The sequence below is a fragment of the Psammomys obesus genome, unplaced genomic scaffold (assembly GCF_907164565.1).
Source record: "Psammomys obesus unplaced genomic scaffold, mPsaObe1.curated_primary_1811, whole genome shotgun sequence".
In the NCBI taxonomy this organism is placed as follows: domain Eukaryota; kingdom Metazoa; phylum Chordata; class Mammalia; order Rodentia; family Muridae; genus Psammomys; species Psammomys obesus.
The window spans coordinates 377279-401163 of record NW_026596162.1 but is presented as its reverse complement, the minus strand read 5'-3'; the positions used below and the strand labels follow the sequence as shown (position 1 = coordinate 401163).

Genomic DNA, 23885 nt, shown 5'->3' with positions numbered 1-23885 from the left:
CCCATGAATTATTTCATTTGGGTCATGTGTGGTTTTGTGCACTTAAATCAGCATTTACTCTGGATTGGGTGGGTCCAGGTTGCATTCTGGAGTGCAGGGCAGATAATGTACCACTGTGGCAGCAGGGGCACCTTAGCCTGCCTTCTGCCTGGCATAGCTTCTGGCTGAGGAATTCCACAGGCCACTGTGAGCTCAGCATGCTTGGTGCCCAAGGTGCTTGCAGATGCCAACAGAAGAATGCAGAAGGGCTCCAGGCTCCTCAGCCGAGGGGACTGCCCACCCAGAGGCCACTCAGTGCCCAACTGCACTGCGAACTGGGATACCCAAGGCTGCCCTACCCTCATCCTTATTCTAGTTCACCCGTTGCCTGGCTTCCATTCTCTTCCCTTCTCTCCTACCTCATGGTCCTTCTTTGGGTTCTCTTCCAGGGATGAGTGACAGCGTCAAGGACAAGTTCTCCATCGCCTTTTCCATTGTGGGCATGTTTGCATCCCACGCAGTGGGGAGCCTCAGTGTGTTCTTCTGTGCAGAGATCACCCCCACAGTGATAAGGTGGGTGACGGGATAATGTGGTGGGGGCCTTTTCCTCAGAACTCAAGACTGGCCCTTGTCCAGAGAGGCCTGTGTGTAAGGAACTGCCCTAAGCTCTGCCCCACCTTGGCTTCTAGACCAGGGTGTGGTGGTGTGCAGGGAATGTTGGCTGCCGGAGACACGGTCCTATGGGTCAGGTGGGAACGTAACTCTAGGTCTCATCAAGACAGTTTACCAGGGGTACAGAGACACGGAACTGTTTAAGGCACAGGAGACATGTCAAGGAATAGAAAGGGGAGAGATAAGTAAATCTTCTTGCCAGTCTGAAGTCAAAATCAGCACTGTCCACAAAGAGACCTGGAGCAAGCAATTTCAAAAAAACAGGAAGCTAGGCTTACATCCTAGATTCTCAGGAGGCTGGAGCAGGAAGGTGGAAACTTCTAAGCCAGCCTACACAGAGAGACCCATCTCAACGAAAAGGTGAGGGCTCGGGATATAACTTCAGTTGTTTGCCTATCATGCACAAAACCCTGGGTTCAGTCCCTAGCCCTCCATAATCGACATGGTGGTGTACCCTTGTAATCCAGCCCTTGGGAAGGGGAAGCAGAAGGCTCACAGAAGTCCTAGGCTATAGAGAAAAAGTTAAAAAGATACAAAGTTAGATAGAACCATTTTTTTCTTCCTGGCCTGGGAAGCCAATCACTAATCCAAAACTATATCAATGATTTAGTTAAGAAAAAAATCAAGGGGGCCGGAGAGATTGCTCAGTGGTTAAGGATACTGATTGTTCTTCCAGAAGACCCAGATTCAATTCCCCGCTCCCACATGGCAGCTCATAGCTGTCTGTAACTCCAGGATCTGACCCCCCTCACACAGATATACATGCAGGCAAAACACCAATGAACATAAAAAAAAAAAAGAAAGAAAGAATTTTTAAAAAGAAAAGAAAAAAATCAAGGTAAGTAAGGCAGCCCAACCCCAACCTGGCAGAAATTTGTCTGTCTTCAGTGTTTGTCTGTAAAGTGAAGTTATTATCCTTGTGTGGTGGCCCATGAAGCACAGCATTAATCCCACTGTGATTGTAGTCTAATAGAAATTATAATACTTGAAAGAGCATCATCACTTAAATATATATCACAAAAATATTTGGCCCCTTTACTAGATACCCTCTCCCTAATGTTTAACACAGGTTAAACATTCCTGAGCTGAATATCTGACATCTAAAATGCTCCCATCCCCCAACGTGGTTTGTTCGTTTTGACATAGCAACAAATAATTTTACACCCTGAAATTCTGCTGCATGAACAAAAACTGTTTTAAATGTTGAATAAAAGATGACCTTCGAGTTCCACAAAACATATATGAGATGTAAACGAATCTATGTTTAGATTTGGATCCTCTCCCACTCCCAATATATCTCAGGATGTATATGCAAATATTCCAAATTCAAAGGTGGAAAACCTAAAGCATTTTGAGTAAGAGACCCCACCATTTGTTACTTACTGAAGGGCTTGCTGTGCTTCATGGCACACTGAGCTCCTTATTGGAATATCATTAGCATTTCTAACGCACATGCTTTTTTGAAATTGTGAGTGTGGGCAGTTATTCAGCTGTGAGTTGAAACCCAGAAGTCAGTACGATGACACCTTTCAGAAGAACAAGCAGGCATTCCAGTTCAGGTGGGACTCAGAGACACTAATTATTTTAGGCCCTCTGGTGCTGGGAGGGCTTGTGCAGCAGATAGATAGGTCTATGGACTTCACTCCTTGCTGACAACAGGATTTTCTCATGACCTCATTTTGACTCATTCTCTTGAATTTTTACAATACAAGCCAAGGGTGCAACACCTAGTCATTGTATATTTAAGAAAAAGCAATTAGGTATCTAGGAAGCCCTCCAGTTTCCTGCCTTCTGCGTGAGCTAAGGCCAGGTGGACCAGAAACTCCTTTTGTGCCTGCAATTGCAAACCACTGAAGACACACAGCAACTTACTCTTTCCCCATCTGGTTAAATTCTCCCCTTTATGAAAGAATCCACAAAGACAAACTCCCAGCAAAAATGCAAGTCTCTACTGGTCCTGGGTTTCTGGTAGTCACTGTCAGCCATTGCATGCCTTCCTGTGTTTCTCCGGGGAGGGTACCCCTTACCTCTGGCCTTTTTTGTCTGTGCACTTAGCAAGCTAGATTGAAAGAAATGTGCTATCCTTTTCCTCTTTGATGCAAATTTGGAAAAATTATTAGGGGATAGAAATTGATACATTCTAAAGTTCAGCTTGCCAAGATGACAAACCAGAAAAATATTTGGCCCTGGGTGATGTTTTGTACCTAGAAAGGATGAAAGGGAATTGAGTCCAGTCCCAAGCCAGGCTGGAAGAGTCTCTATGGGAACTCTTCCCACCCAAGGTTTACTCAGCTTTTTCTTACAAATATACTCATAAAGAATTCCATTGAGAGCCCTAGGATAAACATGCAGCTTCCCTACCCCCGACTCCACATGGAAAAAAGAAAACAACAGGATAACTGAGGGTGAGGTCCATGGGCTTCCTCTTATGAAAGTCTTGCCTTTTTCTATAACACTATGTTGAAAAAAAAAACCTTTTGAAGTAAGAACAGCAGTGTCTTAGAGTTTCTGTTGCTGTGATGAAACACGTGAGTAAAAGCAAGTTGGGGAGGAAAGGGTTTATTTTGCTTTTGATTCCATATAGGTGTTCAACATCAAGGGAAGTCAGGACAAGGGCTCAAACAGGGCTGGAATCTGGAGGCAGAAGCTAATTCAGAGGCCATGGATGGGGTGCTGTTTAATGACTCATGCCTCATGGCTTGCTCAGTCTGCTTTTTTGTAGAATTCAGGACCACCAGGCCCAGGGATGAAACACTGACAATGAGCTAAGCCCTCTTCCATCAGTCACTAATTAAGAAAATGCCCTACAGGCTTTCCTACAGCCTAATCTTATGGAGGTATTTTCTCAATTGGGGTTTCCCTCCTCTCAGATAGCTCTAGATTATTTTATCACATTGACATGAAATTAGCCAACACAAACAGCAAAAATTAAGGTGCCAGGGAACAAGAGACTGGACATATGCAAGGATATGTTTTCAACACAAATTCACGATAATCTGTTTTCCTGTGGATGGTCAGCAATGGTTCTCAACCTGTGGGTCACAGCCCCTCTGGGGATCCCACATCGGATATCCTGAATATCAGGTATTTATCTTACAATTCAAAACAGCAGCAAAATTACAGTTATAGAGTAGCAATAAAATAATTTTATGGTTGGGGGTCACCACAACATGAGGAACTATATTAAAGGGTCGCAGTTGAGAACCACCAGACTAGAGTGAACCTTGTCTCATCAAATTTTGTTCAGCCTGTAACAGGGAGCCACTTAGCCTCAGTCCACTGATGTTTACCCCTAGCCAGGCAGCAGCTTCCAAGATTCATGCCCTAGGCTTTAGGCATTAGTTGAGTAGAAGATGGGCCGGGAAAGACAGGTTTCCATCCTTCCTTCCTTCCCAATCTCTCTCCTTGTCTTGGGCAGAAGTGACTCATGCATTCTAGAGTGATCTAGAAGTAGCCAGTTGCTTTTTCCATGGTAGGTCATCTTTCCTCGTCTGCTAGCTGGAAGCTGAAGGTAGGAGCTCCTGCAGCCTGCACTGACTTCCCCATGACAGTGGGACAAGGGAAGAGAAACGGCAGGTGCTTGTGACCCTGACAAGCTGGCCTTTGTGGTCTGCATAACTCCTCATCAGTTTGTGGAGCCCGGGCCATGGACTGTCTGTCTTCGCCCATGTATTACCCCAGTTCCTCTGTCCACTAACTACAGCTTGCCTGCTGCTCAGGTGGCCCCATTCCTTTACCATAGTACAGATCCTTTGCATCAGACTGGCCTTGAGACCTTCCCCCTCAGAGCAAGGGCCCATGTCTGCCTTCTGCCCTAACGTTGCCTCAAGACAAGGCAACTTGGGGAGAAGAATTTGCTGAGCATCCACCAATGGACAGCTTTTGTTTATAGAAATGACGCACCTGAGTGGAGCTCAGTGGTACAGGGTGTACTGAGCATGGACACAATCCTGGGTTCAATTCCTAACACCCACATCCAACAAACTGCATACTGGACATGTATACTTCTTTCCATTAGCCCGTAAATACAGCAAAGGCTTATGGACACAGCACGTGCATTGTGTTCGGCGTTATGAATAACAGTAAATGGTGTAGAGTATGCAGAAGGTGTGTGTGTTCCATGCACCACCCTAGCATTTTCTATAAGGGACCTATAAGGGAGCATCTGAAGACCTGGGGGTCCTGACCCCAACAGATACCAAGGAAGAACTGTACATGTTACTCAGCAAGTTGCAATTCGTGTTACTGTTCATACATACTGTTCACGGATAGTTTTGCTAGTTCTTCATTGCCGTGCAAATGAGTACAACTTTGTGCATCCTTAACTTCACAGAAATGCAGCCAAAAAATAGCTAAGAAACGTAAAAGAGGAAGTGAGACATAGGGATGGGGGCGTGTTCTTGTTTACATGCACGTTGGTGATTCACGCGTATTTCTGATTCACACTTTGCTTCCCCCAGTAAGTCCTCTTGTAGGCAGCGGTTGTAGAGGTTGTTCCCCAAGGTAAACCCAGCCAGTGGGCAGTAAAGATGTCATGCTACTAAGAAACAAGGTTCTCTTTCTTCTAGCGAAGCCTCCCTGGTGTATAAACATGGGCTTAGGCTGCCCTCTAGTGAACTCTCAGCACAACAGGCAGTACCTGTGACTGATGGGCCTTTTGCAGGGAAATGAACATAGCACTTACCACCAAGCACGTAAAGGTCACGAGAGACTTTAAAAGAGAACAAACAAAACCAAAAATGGCATGCCATCTTCTTTAAAAAAAAATTGTCTGTAATAATATTAAACCCAAGGAATCGCTGATAGTGAAACAGAAAAGTATTTTTATAGAAAAAAAAATAAGTGAAGATGTACAACTGTTTCAGACATTAACAACAGGACACGTGGGGGAGATGAATCACTAGCTGGTGCTGTCACCATGCAGACATCCTAGCATCACTTAGGCGCACCTGGATGCTCAGCATTATTCACTTATGTGGCCTCTTGATGCAGTCAAGAGACAGTAACTGAAACCCGGAGTGCTGCTGTGTAGCCCGGGTTGGCCTTGAACTCACTGTCCTCATACCTCAGCCTCCAGAGTGCTGGGATTACAGGGCATGCTACCACATGTGGCAAACTTATTTTTATAAGTAGAAGTGCTTTGTTATAACATGTAACACAAACCCACAACAGAAATCATTTCGCATCCAAGAGTATTATGTATTGCATGTCATTCTATGTGCTATCTGACTGACAGTACAGTCAGTACGTCTGCTACATCTGCGTCACTACAATCATGTAGGAATGGGTTGTGCCATGATATCTGTGACAGCAGCAGCCATAATATCCCCGGGGATATGATTGTTCCCCTTCACTGTAACCCTACGAGACCACTTCTGTGAATGCAGTTTGCCCCTGGCTGGAGCATTACGCATCACAACTGGATTCTCTATTACATATGTATATGGACATACTGAGGATCACATATTTAAGTCAGCTGTAAATTGAATATATTTCACTCACTATTACTTATTACTATGGCATACTGCTTTGATATTGTTCCTTTGGTGTCGTGTGAGAGTTGCCTGGGGCTTAGCAGCCTCACACACTCCCTGCGTAGAGAACTGTATTCTGCTTTCCTGCGTGACAACTCTAATGGGCAAAGTTCAGCAAGAGAAAGCAGAAACCAGAGAAATACAATCTTATCAACGGTCCCAATCAAACAGGGCCCTGACACCTGATAAACCTCTCACGTCCTCTGAGACTTACCAAAGGGGCCATTTTTTACCAGAAATTCTGAATGGCTACTTAGGTATTCATATTATTCACTTGACAAATGGGCCCAATCTCACTGCTCTCTGCTCCATGCCTATGAGTGTGTTAATCTTCCTGCCTAGAAAGTCAGCATGATCCATGGGCATCCAGTATTTATTACATGCAAACTGTGGGACGGTTGATATTCCAGGTCATCATCCTTGTCCTTGAAGGGTTCTTGGAGGAGCGAGAGCAACAGGCTTATCATGAGCCCATGTTGGCAGAAAGATGCCAGTGTCTTTAGAAGGTGGTCTAGAACACTGCTTGGGAAAAGGGGTGTTACCTGGACAGCACCAAGAACAAGCCTGTCCCTCATCAGTGCACCCCTTCCTGGGCCAGCAGTATGTGTTTCTATGTGGCTCTCGAAGTGCTCACTTGGTGAAGAATAGTCTTATACCAAGTACTGAGGACATGACAGCCCAGATGAGAGGTTCAGTAGCTAAGGCTACTACTTATCTCTGCATAACAAATACTTACATTCTAGGACCTGTCTATCGGTCAGTGATCTGGGCAGTATCCTTGCTCCAAGGTTCATGACCTGTAGTCCTCTGAGGCAGGATTCGCCATCAGGCTCAGCAGTCATTGGTAGGATCCAGTTCTTCATGGCTTTCAGAATGTTCACTTGGAGCCAGCTCATTTCCTGCCATTTATGTTCCCAACTACACAGGTGCTTGTTTAGTCATAGCCAGAGTCTGTGCACCTGTTCATAGAAAGGACATCTTATTAGCTTTGCAAGAATTTATTGGCAATTACCTATTTCTTCCAGCCCACACATAAGGCAAAGGTTAAGAAAGGTGAGAACCATCTTCTTACTTTGACACAATAGAAAGTAATGTCCAAGGACCAGCTGGCCAGGTCTTACACAGCTGCCGAGAGAATACTAGGAAACTCAGATTGAGTAAGATTTGGTCTTGCCCATGACTATCTCTCAAGGGCAGGCACACTCAGACATGTATGCTGAGGATATAACCTCCCACAGGGAGGACTCGGGGAAAGCCTGGAGTACCTCCACAGCTTAAATAGCCTGGCTTTCACAGAGCTCACAGAGGAGTCCCAAGAAAGACAACAGGAGCCACGTGCACTGTACCTGGGATGCCTCAAGAACATCAAATCATGTCCCCTACATCAACACAGAATTGGTCTGAGGGCCTTGTTCTTCATAGAGTGACTGAGAGGACCCTGAGCAGTCATGGGTGACATAGAGAGGGAGTACAGTCTCTGGGCTCCTTTGAAGAGGATGTGAGGCTGGTGGCTGCCTCACAGATGGTGAGGCAATGGGATCTGTACCAGCAGGCCTTGGCTCCACAGCTAGAACAGCTTGGGAATTAACAGCTTTAGTGCCATGTACTTGACATAGGATTCATCCAGTTAGAGTTATAGTTTTCTTATAGTCACTTCTTGATAATAGACCACGTCCATCTCTTCCCTAAAAATACCCTCCTGTCCCTTTACAGTTTCTACCCTCACACCTAGCCCCAGGTAATCATTGCCCTCCTTTCTGTTTCTCTAGATCAGCGGTTCTGACATTTTACATAAATGGAATTGTACAATCGGCATGATGTTTTCCATGGTGTAACATGTCAGTGTTTCATGCCTTTAATGGCTAAGTGGTATCCCATTTCATATGGATAGGCCACATTTTATTTCTCACCCACCAGTTGATAGACATTTGGATTGTCCCCAATGCTATAAGGCATAAACATTTGCTTGGAAATTTTGTCTGTGCAGATGTTTTTACTTGTTTCCTACATGGAATTGCTGGTTATATAAAAATGTATGTTTCATTTTAAGAGAATGTGGACCTGTTTCCATCCTGCTACCAGGAGGCCATCTGAGAACTCCAGCCCCTCTAGGTTCTGGCCGGCATGTTGTTCTCTCCTCCATTCCTGGCTTCCTTGCTGGGGTAAAGTGGCCTCTCACTGTGGTTTTGACTTGCAAAGACACTGTGCATCAACTCAAGCTTCTCCCTGAGCGTTTGCAGTGTGTGTCGTCTGTGTGTGTATGTGTGTGTGTGGCGCAATGCCTGTTGACACCTTTTCCTCCATTTTTCAAGCCAAGTTGAGTCCTATCTATATTATGGACATATATCCTTTGTCAGAGGCAGGCTTTGCAAGCATTTCTCCCAGACTGTGTAGTTTCTACTTTTTACTTATGTGTCTTCTGATGGGTTAAAAATTTATTTTTATTAAGTCCACCTGCTCAGCTTCCATGCTGTGGCTTCATTTATAAGAAATATCTGGTGACCCAAGGTTACAATGATCTTCCCTGATGCTTTCTGGGAGCCAGTTCATTTTGTGTGGCAAGGAGACTCTGCCTTCACTCTTTTGCACACAGACTACCCTACTGTGCCAACATGGCTTGTCACACAGCTGCTCTTTGCCCCATAGTGTGTGCCTTTGTCAAAATCCATTGACCATAGGTGTAAAGCCCTGTTTCTGGACCCTCACTGTTCCATGGGTTTGCCTCTCAGTACCACCACACAATTGACACAGCTTCTAAGTTTCACAGTTGGGATAATAAGTCTTCCTACATTCTTGTCTCCCAATCCCTTCCTGGCTATTTCAGGTCCTTTGCATTACCATGTGGATTTTCAGGGAAGCGTATTTTCTGCTGAGATTTTCATAGGGATTGTGAAGAATCCGTAGCTCAATTCAGAAAGACCTGCCATCTTCACAATTTTCAGTCTTCCAATCCATTTACTTTTAACTTCTTAAACTTTCCATCAACAACGCTCTGTAGTTTTCAGCATGCAAGCCTCGCATTTGCTTTCTTGGGAACATTTTAATTTCATTTCTGAATCTGATGCTAATATACAGACAGGGAGCAGACTTCTGTGTTGAACTTGTATGTTAGTACTTTGTAGGGTAATCTTTTTTTCATTTGGGAACAAACTACCGTACCAAAAATAAATAAATAAAACTAGATAGATAAATTGTTCAAGAGCTGCCTCTCAGCAGCAGCTGCCATGTCCCCTGCAGCAGTTTGCACTCCGTGTTTGAGAACAAGGTCCTTTGCTGGAGGGGTGCATTAATCTTGAGCGGCTCCTTTGTAAGATTCCTCCTGTTTCCCACTGCCCTTGCAGATGGGCAGGTAACTGTATTCCTCCTGCTGGAGATAAGACCACTCTAGCCTGTCCCCTGAGCCTCGGGACTGGGGACCAGCAGTTTCCTTGCCCCTTACCTAGGCACTGTGTTCTCACCCCAGCACTGTATCACTTTCTTAGTACCTACAGAGCACCTTAGTCCCAGGAAGGTTTTTAGTCCCAGTAGACCATGGAAGGAGGGGTCTTAAAGTGTTACATACCTGCTAACCTCTCTGGAATTCTTGAGGGTTCCTCACTTGGCAGAGGAAGAGCGGTAGATGACTCCCACTCTGGCTTTGGCAGAGTTGCGGGAATCCAGATACAGCTAAGGTGAAGGTGGCTTGGGATGTCACAGCTGTAGGATATACTGGGTGGCAGCAACTAGAGTGGAGCCCAGCACAGAGGCAAAACTTACTTGGTGCCTTAATCCATTTTCTGGTGTAGCAACAATTTATAAAGACTGCGATTTAGTCAAAGGTTCAAGGTAACGGGCTGTACGTGGCGAGAATCCTAGATAATGGGGACTGCAGAATCCAAAGGTAGTTAGGGATGGCATGTGGCGACACAGTAAATATGCTAGCTTAGGCTTCTCCTCTCTACCTAAAGGCTTTAGATTGCTTTAAATTGCCATCATCAGGGCCACAACCACATTTAATACTAATTATTCTCAAAGGCCCCACATCTGAATCCCACCAACATTTGAATTTGAGGATTAGGTTTCTAAGACTGGAAGTTTGTGGGACATATCATATCTAAACCAGAGCAGTCCTACGAGTTTATCCTAATAGCCCCTACTGTCCCACTCCACCCTCCTTGTACCAAACCCCATATGCTCCATTTAAGCCTATGCTCTCTCTCTCCCTGCAGGTGTGGTGGGCTGGGGCTGGTGCTGGCCAGTGCAGGCTTTGGCATGCTGACAGCGCCCATTATTGAGCTGCACAACCAGAAAGGCTACTTCCTGCACCACATCATCTTCGCCTGCTGCACGCTCATCTGCATCATTTGCATCCTCCTGCTGCCAGAGAGCAGGGACCAGAACCTGCCCGAGAACATCGCCAATGGGGAACACTACACACGGCAGCCATTGCTGCCACACAAGAAGGGAGAACAGCCATTGCTGCTCACCAACGCTGAGCTCAAGGACTACTCGGGCTTGCACGATGTGGCTGCAGTGGGGGATGGGCTGCCAGAGGGGGCCACTGCCAATGGCATGAAGTCCATGTAGCTTGCTGGGCCATACCACCGTTCCACCAGTCCCCTGGGGCATGAAGGGCTGGGGAAAGTTTGCACACAGGTTTACAGACCAGAGAGAAGACGTGTGGCTGGGGGAGGAGTCCTACTCTGCTGCTGACTCCACTCAACAGGGAGACCTCCAACTGGTGTGGGGCAATGGATTCTGTCTTTCCAGACATCCGAGGAACAGATCTGAACAGCCAGATGCTTTGGAAATAACCCTCTGAAAGACTTTCTTTTCTGCCATTAAATGTTTGTATTTATTTTGGTCATTTTTACGAGAAGCACTTTATTCCCTTCCCTCTCACTGATCATGAAGCAGAATCTCCCTCAAGAGTGAGGCAGGGTCACTCTGAGGAAGTCCCTGTAAGTGACCAATGCAGTGGCCGGTCCCCTCCCTGGAGGCGAAACTCAACTTCCTTCTTCACTCAAGAAGACAGAGGTCATCTGTAGGCCAGGACCCCTACCTCCAGGCTCGCTGCCATGGACAGTTGTGCCTCTCAAGTGGAGCATCCTTGGGACTACATTTTAGACAGAAGAATATGTACATGAATTGGGTTTGTTTGTTTTTTTTTTTTTTCTAGAGTCTGTATATTTTAAAGTTGGGTTCTTTCCTTTCTGTTTGTTAGGTAGTTTCCATCCCCTGTGTTGGGAAAGCAGCCCCCAAGTGTCAGAAGAGCCAGCTTAATATTTCTTTCCTTCAGGATCATCCTTTTGTACTTGATCTGGAAGTTTTTGTGGGGAAACTTCCATACTTCACCAGAAATCCTACATGTTGAGAAAGCACCAGTTTCCTGACGCCGGATTTGCTTAGTTAAGTCCACAGTAGGTGTCGTGTTGAGGTCGGAGACATGTTTGTTTCTGCTAAGAAGCTTTCCCAGACTGAACTCCAGCAGCAAAGGTCCCTCTTCCCCAGTCAGCTTTGTTGCCAGCACTACTTGAAAATGTGGCCACTCTCAGAACTCCAAACATCAGGAAAATAACTGAAAAAGACAACTAGGGCAAATCCCAGGAGGGAGCCTTGCTCTCCCACACAAGGCCGCCACTCATATCTCCAGCACACACCATAGAGAGCTCCAGCTTGGATGGCTGTCACTCTGACATCACAACAGTGCCCACAGCACCTAGAGGCGGTCCACCTCATGTCTTCCTCAATGGCTTCCTGCCTGTCATTCACTCAGCACAAAGGGGCCTTGGGCAGGAGTGCAGGCTGCTCATAGGTGGGTCCATGTGGCCTCTAGTCCCCTGAAAGCAGCAAGAAGTGAGAGAAAGCAATAACTCACCAAAGCTCAACTCCCATCCTGTGTCAGCCTCCCAGGATCCCCCTTATCTGTATCCCTCATCTTGCCCAGACAGCAGGGCACCAGGGCTGCTAAGAAACCAGCCTCTGGACCTCTGGCAGCAAGCAGCTCAGGCACCAGCTTCTCTGTGTATTGTGGCTTCTTCTCAACCACCTGCCTTGCCTCTTGCCATGTGTCTCTACCACGTGTTCTTCCAGGGAAATCACGGTCTCGAGCCTACGTACGCAACTAAGTGACTTCCAAATGACAGTTGCTAGAATTCAAAGGCCAGAAAAGGGTTGAGTTTATCCCCTTCTAGCTCCTTGTCTGGTCTGTTTTTTGTAGTCTCACCTGCTTCTCTTCCACATCCAATCGATACATCAGCAGAAGCCAGCTGCCTTGATCAAGACCTCATGAGGGTTGTGACGCAATATCCAGCCATGTTTCTGGCAGCTGGCTTATGTTCTCTTTGATGCCTGGGGTCCTGAGTGCTTTGTTTGAGGACCAGTGTCTAAAAGAGAGGCTGTGTGGCCAGTCCCTGATACCTGCTCCAAGTCCAACTTACTTTCACCCTCTCTGGTGTTTTAGTCACCTGTCTTCCATGCCTTGGTATTAGTACACATCCTCTTTCCAAAGCCTCTCTACATCTGTGCAGCCTTTGCGTGCCAAACTTGTAAGTTACCTTTCACCTTTCCCAGGGTGCCTGCTACCAAGTCACCTGGCAGCGACCTCTTGTTAATGAGACATTCGCATAGTTGTTGAGTAGTATCACACTGGTTGTGCTGGCCTTCTTAAACATGGAAGCCACAGACAGAGTACTGCAGAAATCACTAGGGAAATGCTGTCAAGGTATAGCACTTCCAAACTTCTTTTCAAGGACCTCAAATGGCAATGGTAAAATACACTGGGCCAACGCTGCAGCAACCAGAGGCAAGGCAACCAACCCGACAGGGATGAGCAGAGAAGCTGCCACTGAGGCAGGGATCACCGAGCAGAGGAAGTTCAGAAGGCCGACTGCTGGCAGTGTCCTGACCTTCCCGTGGCAGCCTCAGAGGAAGGCTAAGCAGTTCAGTTCCTGTTTCGGTGCATGGATAACTGAAGCTGCTAGAACACCTTCAGAAAAGGAAGCCACGACAGGAAAGCTTGCTTGTAGGCAAGCCTGCTGCATGGTCTGACCAAGTAAGAACGGGAGCAGGACACCCAGGCCTCAGACACTCTGGCCTAGCTTCATGAGAAGACAGCCACAGCCCAACTCCCTGGCACCAAGCTGCCATCCCTAAACCCAGTCCTGTGCCCCTGGTGGGTTGATGCTTCTCAGGCACTGGCCCTTTCTGTTGGGCCCCTCCCTCCCTGGGGAACATCAGAAGGTATGTAATCCTATTCTCCATCCATCCCTGCACCTGTTTTCATAAATGCACAAATATGAGACGGGGCTGGATAAGTTCTTCGTTCTGCTCTTTATTAAGTCAAATATTATGAAATATCTAATTATTAGCACCCAAGACAAATAGGAAAAGGGTTTCGATGTTTTCGTGTTTTGAGACTAGAATCACCTGCAACTGGAGGACAGGGCTGGTAAATGGGTTTGGCCACAAAATGAAAAGCAAGCAAAACCAGACCTCGTAAGGGGAGTATCACACTGGTCATGACTACTCCCCAGAGCCAAACGAAAGTCCCTGAACTGGAAGTGCCATTCAAAGAATTTCCCATGACCATCACACACCCAGGCCCTGGGTGGCACATGGGTTGAGGGAGGCCCACACTTCAACTCCTCCTTGTTCTGAAGGACACCACCTCACTCTAATGTATTGTGTGTGTTTTGGAGAAGCAGTCAGTACGGTGTGTTGTGTCTAGTGAGGAACGCTTCCCTACCTCTGTCCTTTCTGCAACCCGACCATGCGTGCTTTTCCTCTAAGAGCCGCATGACTGTACATGTCGATGGGGGCGGTACCCGTTCACAGCACAAGTTCATGTTGAGCTCTGAACTGTCAATTCACAGCTGCGTGTCTGCATGGTGTCGCATCTGTTGTACCTTTGGGGAAAATTTGTATGTAAATGTACAGAAATAAAAATGTTGCCCCATGAACAGATTTCCTCTGGAATGTCTTCCCTACCTCACCTGATGGTATCCACAAAGGGCATCTCACTACCACTGAGGACGAGTAACAAATCCTCCATGCTGAGCAGACCTCCCTGGGTCACTCCTTTCAAGGCTTCTCCTGGAAGCGGCCTTCACTTGCCTGGGGGCTGTGTGGCATCTCATTCTGCTTTACAAATCCTAGTCATAAAAGGTAGTCAGAGGCTGAGATCGGATTAAGCCTAAGTGTTTATGTAGTGTCATTCTCAAACCATCTGAGAATTCGGCACATTTAAGAGAATTTTTTTTTTTCTCATTTATGTTCTGCCTGAGGATTCCTAGAGAGGTCAAGGAATGACTATCTACACTGTGATTCTGTGAGGAAAGACTGATAACCCAAAACTCTCTTCTCTAATGTAGTATTTTTTAACAAGAAAACAATATTTCTTTAATAAAGCATTTATACCAAACTCTTCTCTCCATAGCTGCTTTTGTGTCACTAACTACTCTGTCCTAAGGAGCTATCCACTGGGCCTTCCACACTGCAAAACACTGGCTGGTGCCTCAGACGTTGGCATGGAAGGTATGCAGGAGGTGGCCCCTCAAGCCACAGGCACCACTACTTCTAAATGCCCTTATTCCTGCCCCTGCCTGACTCAGTGCAGAACCCTTGGAACTGTGCAAAACAATTATAGGCCCTGAACTGTCAACTCAAGAGGGTCTAGGGGGACCCCAAAAATTAGAAAGTGCTTTGTCAATGGTGGTCACCTTTTGTCAAAACATGGTTCTCAACACATGAACCTCAGGTGGAAAAAACCCCACAATTGGAGTCCAAGTAGTAGACAGGAAAATGCAAAGGATTAAAAATTGCCAAAGGGCAGGTACTAGGGAGAAAGGGGAGAGGGAAAGCAAAGGTAGCTGTAAGAGCAAAGAGGCCTGCGGCACTGGTGTCCATAAAAACTAAAACTAAGGCCAAAACACACCTGTCACAGCCTTTACACTTGGTAGAGCCTTTCTTCACACTTAACACAACAAGGGATCACTGCCATTTCACAGATGGAAAGAACAGCCAAAAAACCTAGACTCCACCGAGACCACGAGTCTAGAAAGCGGCAGTTAGGTTCAAATGTAGCTTAAACACAAGTAAGGTGTCCAGGAAGAGGCTTACAGAGAACACAGGGAAAGCACGCAGACACCATCAGTTCACAAGATGGAAGCCTCAGGCCCTGCCACACAAGCCTAAAGCATTTCCGCTGCAGCTGTTAGCTCTCATAGGAGAGCTAATTACATAGGAATTACATAGGAAGCAGTGACTGACTTAAACTGTCCGATTACACTTTCTCTAGCACTAAACAGGAAGTGTTTGTTGCCTGCTCCCTTTTGTTCCTTCCCTGAGCCCAGCAGTTTGAGCCTTTTGATACCCACACTGAGAGGAGAAGACCCATGAAATGCACCCATTTAAAACAAAGTATACTGCAGCCTGAGGACAAAACCCAACCTGTTTAATGCAACGTAATTTATACAAAGGTTACAAACTCTTCCTCCTGCTGCTCAGAACTTTTCTGGAAACATCTCCATTTCTTCCTTGATCCTGTTTTCTACGAGTAACGTGAAGTTACTGTCTGTGTTGGGGAGGTTGTAGCTGACAAACACCTGTTTGCTGGTCTTCCTGGCTAAAAAGAGAAAAACACGTTGATGAGTGAGATACCATGAGTCCTGTGTTCCATAAACCTGGAAAACCTAGAGCTGGGAAATACTTGAAAGAAAACAGGATCTGGAGAAGACTCAAGGGCTGGACATGCAAATGGACATCTGGCCCCAGCTAGGCTCTGGGACAGGTGATTTGGTAGAGGCCTCGCAGCAGCTGCTGCAGCTTAGCAAGAACTGCAAGAGAAAGAAACAGTGTTGTGGTCAGCAGTGAATGCTAAAATGCTCTCAGGTGGCCACACAGTAGTATCTAATCTTCATGGGGCTTTTGGCTTTGGAGATTTTGGGGGGGGGTATTTCAAAAACATTAAAATATTGAGGTTCTCCATCACTACTACCCACTTCTATAATTTCCCACTCTCCTAGAAGTGCATATTCTATGCATGTACATATTTTTATATATGCACACACATCTGCATGAGCACAAATTTTCTAGAACTGATAAATAGGTGAGGTACTGACCGAACTGCAAAAATAAAGCCCAGCTACATGCTCAGAATCTGGAAGGCAATACCCTGAGCAGAAGCAGGCAGCAAGCCCAAACGGCAAGCCCCAGTGTTTCATTCAAAAATGACTGGGCAGTGGCCTCACCCATGTCCAGCGGAGGCAGAAACTACTCCTTGCCCATCAAAACACCAATTCCCCCTCTAGTTCACTGACCTCACCCTCATCCTCAGCCAGAAAAGCAAGCAGGAAGGCTGTGATAGCCCCAACACCTTAACTAGAGCCTGCTGTAGAATATACCAAGCTTCATCCAGGTGGTGAGTCTGTGCAACCGTTACCTGTAGTGGCAGCAGAGTGAGGGCAGAGGCAAAGCTACCTTCAAGCCTAGGTCTTTCCTTGCTCCACCACAGCCTGAAACATCTTTGGGCTCCAGATGCTCCTTTGTAAATCAAAGACAGGCCTCTGAATCTCACAGGCCTTTTTAATTATTTTCTTTATTAGATATCCAGGGCTGTGCGTCTGGTTTGTTTGGGCTTGTTTTTAGAAAAAGGGATCTTGGGGAACGTCCCATTGACTGGGCAGCTGGTGCATCTCTAGAAGAACCCAGCCTCTGCCTGAACAAAGCTAGATGGACTGTATGGCACATGAATCACATCTCAATAGAGCTAGGGTTTGTTTTATTTTATTGGGGGTGGGGGGGGTTAGTTTTTTGAAGACAGGGTTTCCCTGGGTAGCCCTAGCTGTCCTGGAACTATCTCTCCGTAGACCAGGCTAGCCTCGACCTCAGAGATCATCTGCTTCTACCTTCCTAGTGCTGGGATTAAAGCCACCACACCCAGCCATTGGTTTCTTTTTTTTTTTTTTTAAAAAAAAAAAAAAAAAAAAAAAAGGAAGGAAGGAAGGAAGGAAGGAAGGAAGGAAGGAAAGAGAAAAAAAGAATGTGAGAATATAAATGAAGGGATGTGGCCACGCTGGCACACACATGTAATTCCAAAACCCAGCACTTAGGAGGCATAGATGGGAAGCTAACCCTAAGCTCCAGCCAATTCAACAAAGATAGACCCTGTCAAACATAAAATAAAAAATAAAACGAAGAAGAGGAGGAGGAGTATCTGGACAGAAGCAGCTGTTCGGTCAGCACAGGAGGTAACGTTTTATGAAGGCTTATAGCACTTACAGCAGGACCAGCCAGTATGCTGCATGCAGTGTGCCCAGGGGTCCCAAACCATAATCTGCCCAAACATAGGAGTGGAGCAGGGAGACCCACAAGTCTTCCCGAGACACCTCAACCATCCCATTCCTTCAGGTGTGGGAGGGAATCTGGGAATTCCCAGTTTAGACAATGATCTGAGAAAAAGTAAAGTATGGCAAGATAGCGGGATCCACCAAGACGAACCATAAAGGGGCCATAAAAATCACACTGTGCTTAGTCTATCCTCTCAGTGGCAGTGGCATGGGGTTTCCCCCAACACCACACACACACACACACACACACACACACACACACACACAGAGGCCCAATATAGTGTACTTCCAATCAGTCTAATTCAGCAATTCTCAATCTGTGGGTCACAACCATCAGAAAACACCTGTTTCCAATGGTCTTTGGAACTGAGCCACCTCTCCTCTATAAAGTTAAGTTATAGTTTTGATGTAGCAACAAAATAATTTTATGGTCAGGGGTCACCAAAACATGAACTATATTAAAGAGTCACAACATTAGGAAAATTGAGAACCGAATTGCTAAGGATGATCGCTCTGAGAGAACCAGAGCTCCGGGTCTCCTCATCCATGCAGCATTGTGGTACAATGCTCCCATGGCCACTGAGAACCCGGCAGCCCAGATCTTACCCTTTCTGCTCTCAACCTCCAAGGAAGATGTTACTGCAAGACACGTCTATCTTTATTATGACATATTACTGATACGTGTCCAGGACCAAGAGACCAGTCAACCCAGGACTTTGCTAAGTCCTTAATCTGAGCATGTGCAGCCCACACCTTTCAAAGATGCCAACAGGTCACCAAGTTACTGAGAAATACTTTGCACAAAACCAGGTATCAGGCCTCCAGCTCACCGATATTTTTGAGCCAACTTTGCACATTTTTTGATATGAAATCTTTGGTGGCACACTCTTAGTAGGATATGTTGAAAAGGCAGAGACAGGGCAATCATGAGTTTGAGGCCAGCCTGGGTTACACCTTAGGGGCTGTAGAGATGGCTCAGCCATTAAAAACATACACTGTTCTTGCAGAGGACCGGAGTTTCCTTCCCAGTACCTGTGTCCGGTGGCTCTAACCCCAGCTTCAGGGGATTTAGCACCCTCTTCTGGCCTCCATGGCCATTACACTCACATGCAAAAGCCCCCACTCAGACGTGCATATATATACACATTAATTTAAAAAAAAAAACTTTTATTAATGCAGAACAGACAAATTTTGCTTCCCTTCTCTACCAGGGACTGTCACTACAACCCAACCCCACATCCTGCCTCCACATATATGTACCCTTCCTCAACTCTCCAGTAGACATGAGCAAGCACACAATAATCTGCTTGACACAGTGTGTTAACACTTCAAAACACACAAGGAAGCACTTAGAAGCAAAGAAGCATCATGTCCCCAATTGACTTTCATATGACTCAAGGGGGAGAAAATATAAACACAGAAAGGAAAGGACAAAAACTAGAAGCCTTGGTGTAGACTCAGCAGAAATTCTTTCCTATAAACTCAAAAATTACTTCCTAATAAAACATTTCCAAAACAGCCCATGAATCAGGTCAGTTTCCAGGCTAGTAAAGGACCCTGCAAGCCCCTATGACCTCTGTTCTCCCTGGCCTCTGACCATAAGATAAGACAAGTCTGGAGTCTTCCTAAATTGGTGGTATTCCTCCTGAGCTGTGTGTTAGCTGTTCGTGTGTCGGTGACTCAAAGTGACAGACCTTCCTACTTGTCCAGATGACACAATTTTCTTTGTACAACTGGGGCCTGGGCTCTTTATCTTCACATCCCTCTAGCCAGGATTCCGGGGAACCCCGGGGCTGCTGGAAACACAAAGACTGAACCACTGATGAGGGCATCCTGTGCATACCACCACGGGCAACTGGGGCTGAGGATCACAGAACACACGCTATTCTTACCCAAATCACCTGAGTATTTGTAATTAAAAAAAGAAAAAGAAGAGAAAAAAAAATGCACCACGTGGGAAGAAGGGAGCCTTCAATCTCACGCTCTTTTCTATGCATCCGCTTTACACTGCACTCTCTTCACCAAGCTCTGCCTGTCACACTGAGACTGAGAAACAGTCCTTCCTGCAGTGGTGACTCTGCCATAGGCTCCATAAAAATTGCCATGGGGCCCAGGGAGCCGCCCTAAGCAGCTGCCCCTGGGCAGGATTCATTCTCTCCCACAAGGAGATGAGGCACTCACTGAAAGAAAATAAATCAGCTCACAGATTGAAGAGGGGAGCCAAGAAGGATGGTAGGAGATCCCTAAAGTTCCTGGAGATGACGATGATGAGACTGTTGAGGCTAAGTAAGTGTCCCATAAGACCCAAAGGACAGATGTTGGCTTCCAATGGTAATGAGGCAGTAGTCCCTAATATGAAGATTCTTTACATCTGAGGCCATCTGCCCTAGGAAATGAAACAGTGGGTCACACCTGGCTGGTGTCAAAGCATTAGTTGTAGGTACATACCTAAGCGCTGGGCAAGGCCAGATGAGGTCGTGTCAGAAGTATCTCCAAAAAGAGAGGTGCACACAGGGATGGAGTCCTAAAGGAAAAGAGAGCAAAGAATATACTATGGGTTCTCCTGCTGGGTCAACCAGGCAGCTCTGGTTCCACACAAGGTGTCAGGGCAAGGAAAGGACATACAAGTATCCCAAAGGGCTGACATTTGTCAACAGCCACGACAGGTGACCGAGGCATAGAAGAGGTAGTAGAACTAGAGCAAACAGAAGCCACCTTTAATTGGACCCATGGAGCTGTCAATGATTTCTAGGATTCGTTTCACATACAGGGACTGTTTTTGTGTTACAAACTCCAAAGTATCCTGAAGGGCATTCCAACCAAGAGGGAAGTAAACGAACTCAGTAAGGCCACAGCAACAAGTGTGACCAGAGTCTGGGTGTCCAGTCTGGTTCCTCGGCTGAGAAGCAAGGCGCCTGCCTTCCTCAGGAAAGCCTACGAGAGCCCAGCTCCCGTCCCCTGAAGGCTTGTGTGGATTTCTGATGATAAGTGACCTAGAACTTTGAAAAGACACTAGTTACTGGAATCCAAATACCAAAAATAAAGCCTTGTATAAAATGGTTGACCAATCTCGTTTTGGCTAAAAATCAATAAATTGTAACACAGTAGTGTGCTCGCCTGGAATGGACAAGGCCTTGGGTTCAACATCCAGCACGAAAAAAAGGAAAAAAAAGTTAGTTTGAACAGGAAAAGACCCTCTCACTAACCTGCTCTGGTGTTTGGTAGCCTAGCCTCACTGACCAGGTGGAAACAACTTAACTGATCAAACAGACAGTATGGCAGGGCACAGAGACTACCATTCATCTCTTAAGGGTTTAAACTCACTTTCGGAAATTTCTTCATGTATATAGCAAACATGATAATAAAAAAAAAAAACAGCAAGAAATTAACAAATCCATTTCTGTCATTTTTTTTTTGGTTGAAAAAGATACACAAGTATAATTGTAAACTTGCTGTTTGCAGACTCTGAGTTCAACATTTAGCTGATATAACAGTATTTACACATAAGCCTCCTGAAGTAAATTTACCTTACCAGCTGGCTTTGTGACACCAAAAATACATTTTCACCCCCCTTGTTACTGTTCTTAATATAATTCGTTACTTTCAAATAGGATATTGGTCTCGCAGTAGACACACGCTCAAGGACACATTTATTAAGGCGGGAGCATCTCCTTCAATTTCCTACAGTAGGTCAGAAATATCTTACATCCCAGGCCAGCCATCCTCGGGCTGGTTTGACTCAGCCTCATCCTTTTTGGGTACCAAAACCCATGCTACTATCAAAACAGGCCAACTTGAGATTTCTGTGCTCCACAGTTTATTGTGGACAAGTTTGGGGGTAAGGGAAGAAAACACACACACACACACACACACACACACACTTTGTGTCGGTCCTTCATGGACCAGCACACCTTTTCTAGGAATGATAAGACAGTAAATAGTTTAGGTGTCAGTGGCCACAAGCCCCCTCAACCCTGCCATCAAAACACAAAAGCTGCCATAGTCTCTACTCGCATACAAGACGTGGCCATGTTTAGTAAAACTTGATTACATAGTAAGCCCTTACTGCCTGACTAGCTACAACTTGGGACTTCCTGAAGAGGTTTCAACCATTCTCCAAATAACTTCACGAGAAGCCTGACAGGCGCTAGACACAAACTTTGCCTTGGAACACTAAAACCTCAGAGGAGGCCAGCATTGCAAGAACGACTGGGCACGGAAGAACACTGAGAGACGACAGGCCCTGTGGGGAATCACTAGAAACTCGGGCTCATATTCTGAGTTCATCTTGAAGGCCTTCGGCCTTCAAGAGGAATGGCAATGTTTGGCCTGTCTTTTTATTTTATTCTAATTTTTGCCTATGTGTGGTGTGAATACATATATGCATACATGTCCCAAAACATGGGTGCATATGTATGCAAGTTCATATGTATGTGCACACACATACAAGGTGAGCTCATACCAGAGTATGGGGATCCTTTCATCCAATATGAGTGGTGGGTTCGATCAGTGGCGGAGCACTTGCACAGCACATGCAAGGCCACAGGGAGAAAGGAGCCATGCGCCTGGGAAGGAAGACTACGGTGTGGCATCTAATAACCAAGGGCTAACAAAGAGGCTGAGGGACACGTGCCCCCCCGCCCCGCCCCAGTCTCCAGAAGGAGGCTGTGAGTTCATTTTGCTTTTGGGAATCTCCAGAACTTAGAAAACAAATCTGGGCTTTATTCCACCCACTTTGTTACAACAACCCCAGGAAAGGCATGCAGATGGCAAGCGAGAATCAGAAAAGAAGTTGTTTTATCTTTGGGTGACAGGCATGAAAGAGTGACACTAGCTTTTGTTTCCACCGAGGGAAGTGCCCAGGGTTTAATAACTCTGGGCACAGAAATTGTGAGAGAAGGGCCAAGGCAAACCCAATGTAAAATTTTTAAACTTCGGTATGGCTGAAAACTGACTGACGGCAAGTGCGCGCTGGTGCAAAGAGAGCAGATGTTCTGGTGGACTCGGAGCTCAGGGGCTGGGCTGAGTTCCTTTTATGGTGGTTTAAGTACGGACTGTGTCCTGAGTTCCCCACCGCTCAAGAAGCAGGCCTTGGGGACTCCAGCCCGAGGTCTCCCGGCAAGGACCAGAGGACGCACGCGCTGAAGCCCCTCAAGAAAGCATCTCAGGGCTACACGTGGCCAGCTTCACTCCCGTCAGTCTCTCTGGTCCCAAACCCCTCCCCTGGGGGTCCCACCTGTCACACTCCATCCCGAACCCACCCCCTTGAGGTCCACTTGTCCCCGATCAGTCCCGGCCCCGCCCCCAGGCCCCCACCAAGTTCCTGGACCACCCCCGCCCCGGTCCTCTCCAGGCCCCGCCCACACTCACGTAGCGGCTGCACATGGCCACTGCGAGGTTGCGTAGATGCGGCGTTGCCCCCACCCACAGGAAGAGCGAGTCCGTCAGCCGCATGACATGGAAGTGGACGAGCTGCTCCCACAGCCTTGCACTGAAGTTGTGAAGCGACACGTCCGCGCCCGCGGCGGCCCGGGGCTCTTCCATCCCGCCGCCCACCGGGACCGCAGAACAGAAACCAGCCTGGAGCGGGCGGCCAGACCAGAGAGAGCGAGCGCCGAGAAGCCGAACGCTCTTTCACTTTCAGATGCGCACGCCGGAGTGGGGTGGGGCGAGCATGAGGGGGTGGGGCCTAGAAGATGGCCTTGCCGGGTGCTAGATCCAGTACTTTCACACAAGTGCTGCTGGGAGGAGACCCTGGCTTTCCCAGCAGTCTGGCAACGACCGCTGAGGGCCCGCTGACCCTTGTCCTGTCCCTTCTCCCCAGGAGGTCATGTTGGTGGGCTGAGGCCAGACTAGCGTCTTCCTTTGCCCAGACATTCACTCTGAGCAATTTAGCAGCAGCCACCTTCCTATTCAGCCCTCCCACTCCAACCCCTGGCCATCTATACCTCTGCAGCAAACCTTGGACATAGCTAACCCTACCTAACAGCAACGATCCTGGAAAACAGCAATAAAAAGAAACTCAAGAAGACGACAGACTCTTCCGAGACAGGCACGCACACCCGAGCTGCTCTGTAAAGCACAGGCCTTGATCTAAACCTTTTAACTTCTCTGACTCGGTTTCCTCGAGTAAAAATGGAAATACGAGTAGGGAGCTTTTAAGATGTTAGAAAGAATGTGAGAATGCATGGGAAGTCCTATGGAGGATGGTGACATGCCTGCCCAGGGAACTTTTTTAATTACTGGGACACTGAAGTGTTTGGAATGAGACCCTTGGTGGGTTGGGAGAGGCATAAAAATCTGAGTAACCTTGCCTGTTACTGTTTCTTCCAGTTGTATGTTTGCATCTTTGAAGAATCTGTCAAAACCATTT

The 23885-nt window shown here is 46.7% G+C and overlaps 2 protein-coding genes across 3 annotated transcripts in view; one reads left to right on the top strand and one right to left on the bottom strand.

The window, feature by feature from the left end:
- Window positions 1-14586, top strand: part of Slc22a23 (solute carrier family 22 member 23) — a 166673-nt gene extending 152087 nt beyond the window's left edge. For both annotated transcript variants that reach the window (XM_055595086.1, XM_055595085.1), the window contains 2 exons: window positions 429-552; window positions 10394-14586. In XM_055595086.1, the coding sequence (XP_055451061.1) occupies window positions 429-552; window positions 10394-10751 (482 nt within the window). In that variant the 3' untranslated portion in view covers window positions 10752-14586. The remainder of the gene's footprint in view (window positions 1-428; window positions 553-10393) is intronic.
- Window positions 14587-15597: 1011 nt separating this feature from the next.
- On the bottom strand, window positions 15598-23157 carry Psmg4 (proteasome assembly chaperone 4). The gene is made up of 3 exons (XM_055595087.1): window positions 22883-23157; window positions 19961-20036; window positions 15598-15789 (listed from the first exon to the last, which is right to left on the bottom strand). The coding sequence occupies exons 1-3, from the start codon at window positions 23054-23056 to the stop codon at window positions 15668-15670; spliced, it is 372 nt and encodes a 123-aa protein (XP_055451062.1). The 5' UTR covers window positions 23057-23157; the 3' UTR covers window positions 15598-15667.
- Window positions 23158-23885: the final 728 nt, after the last annotated feature.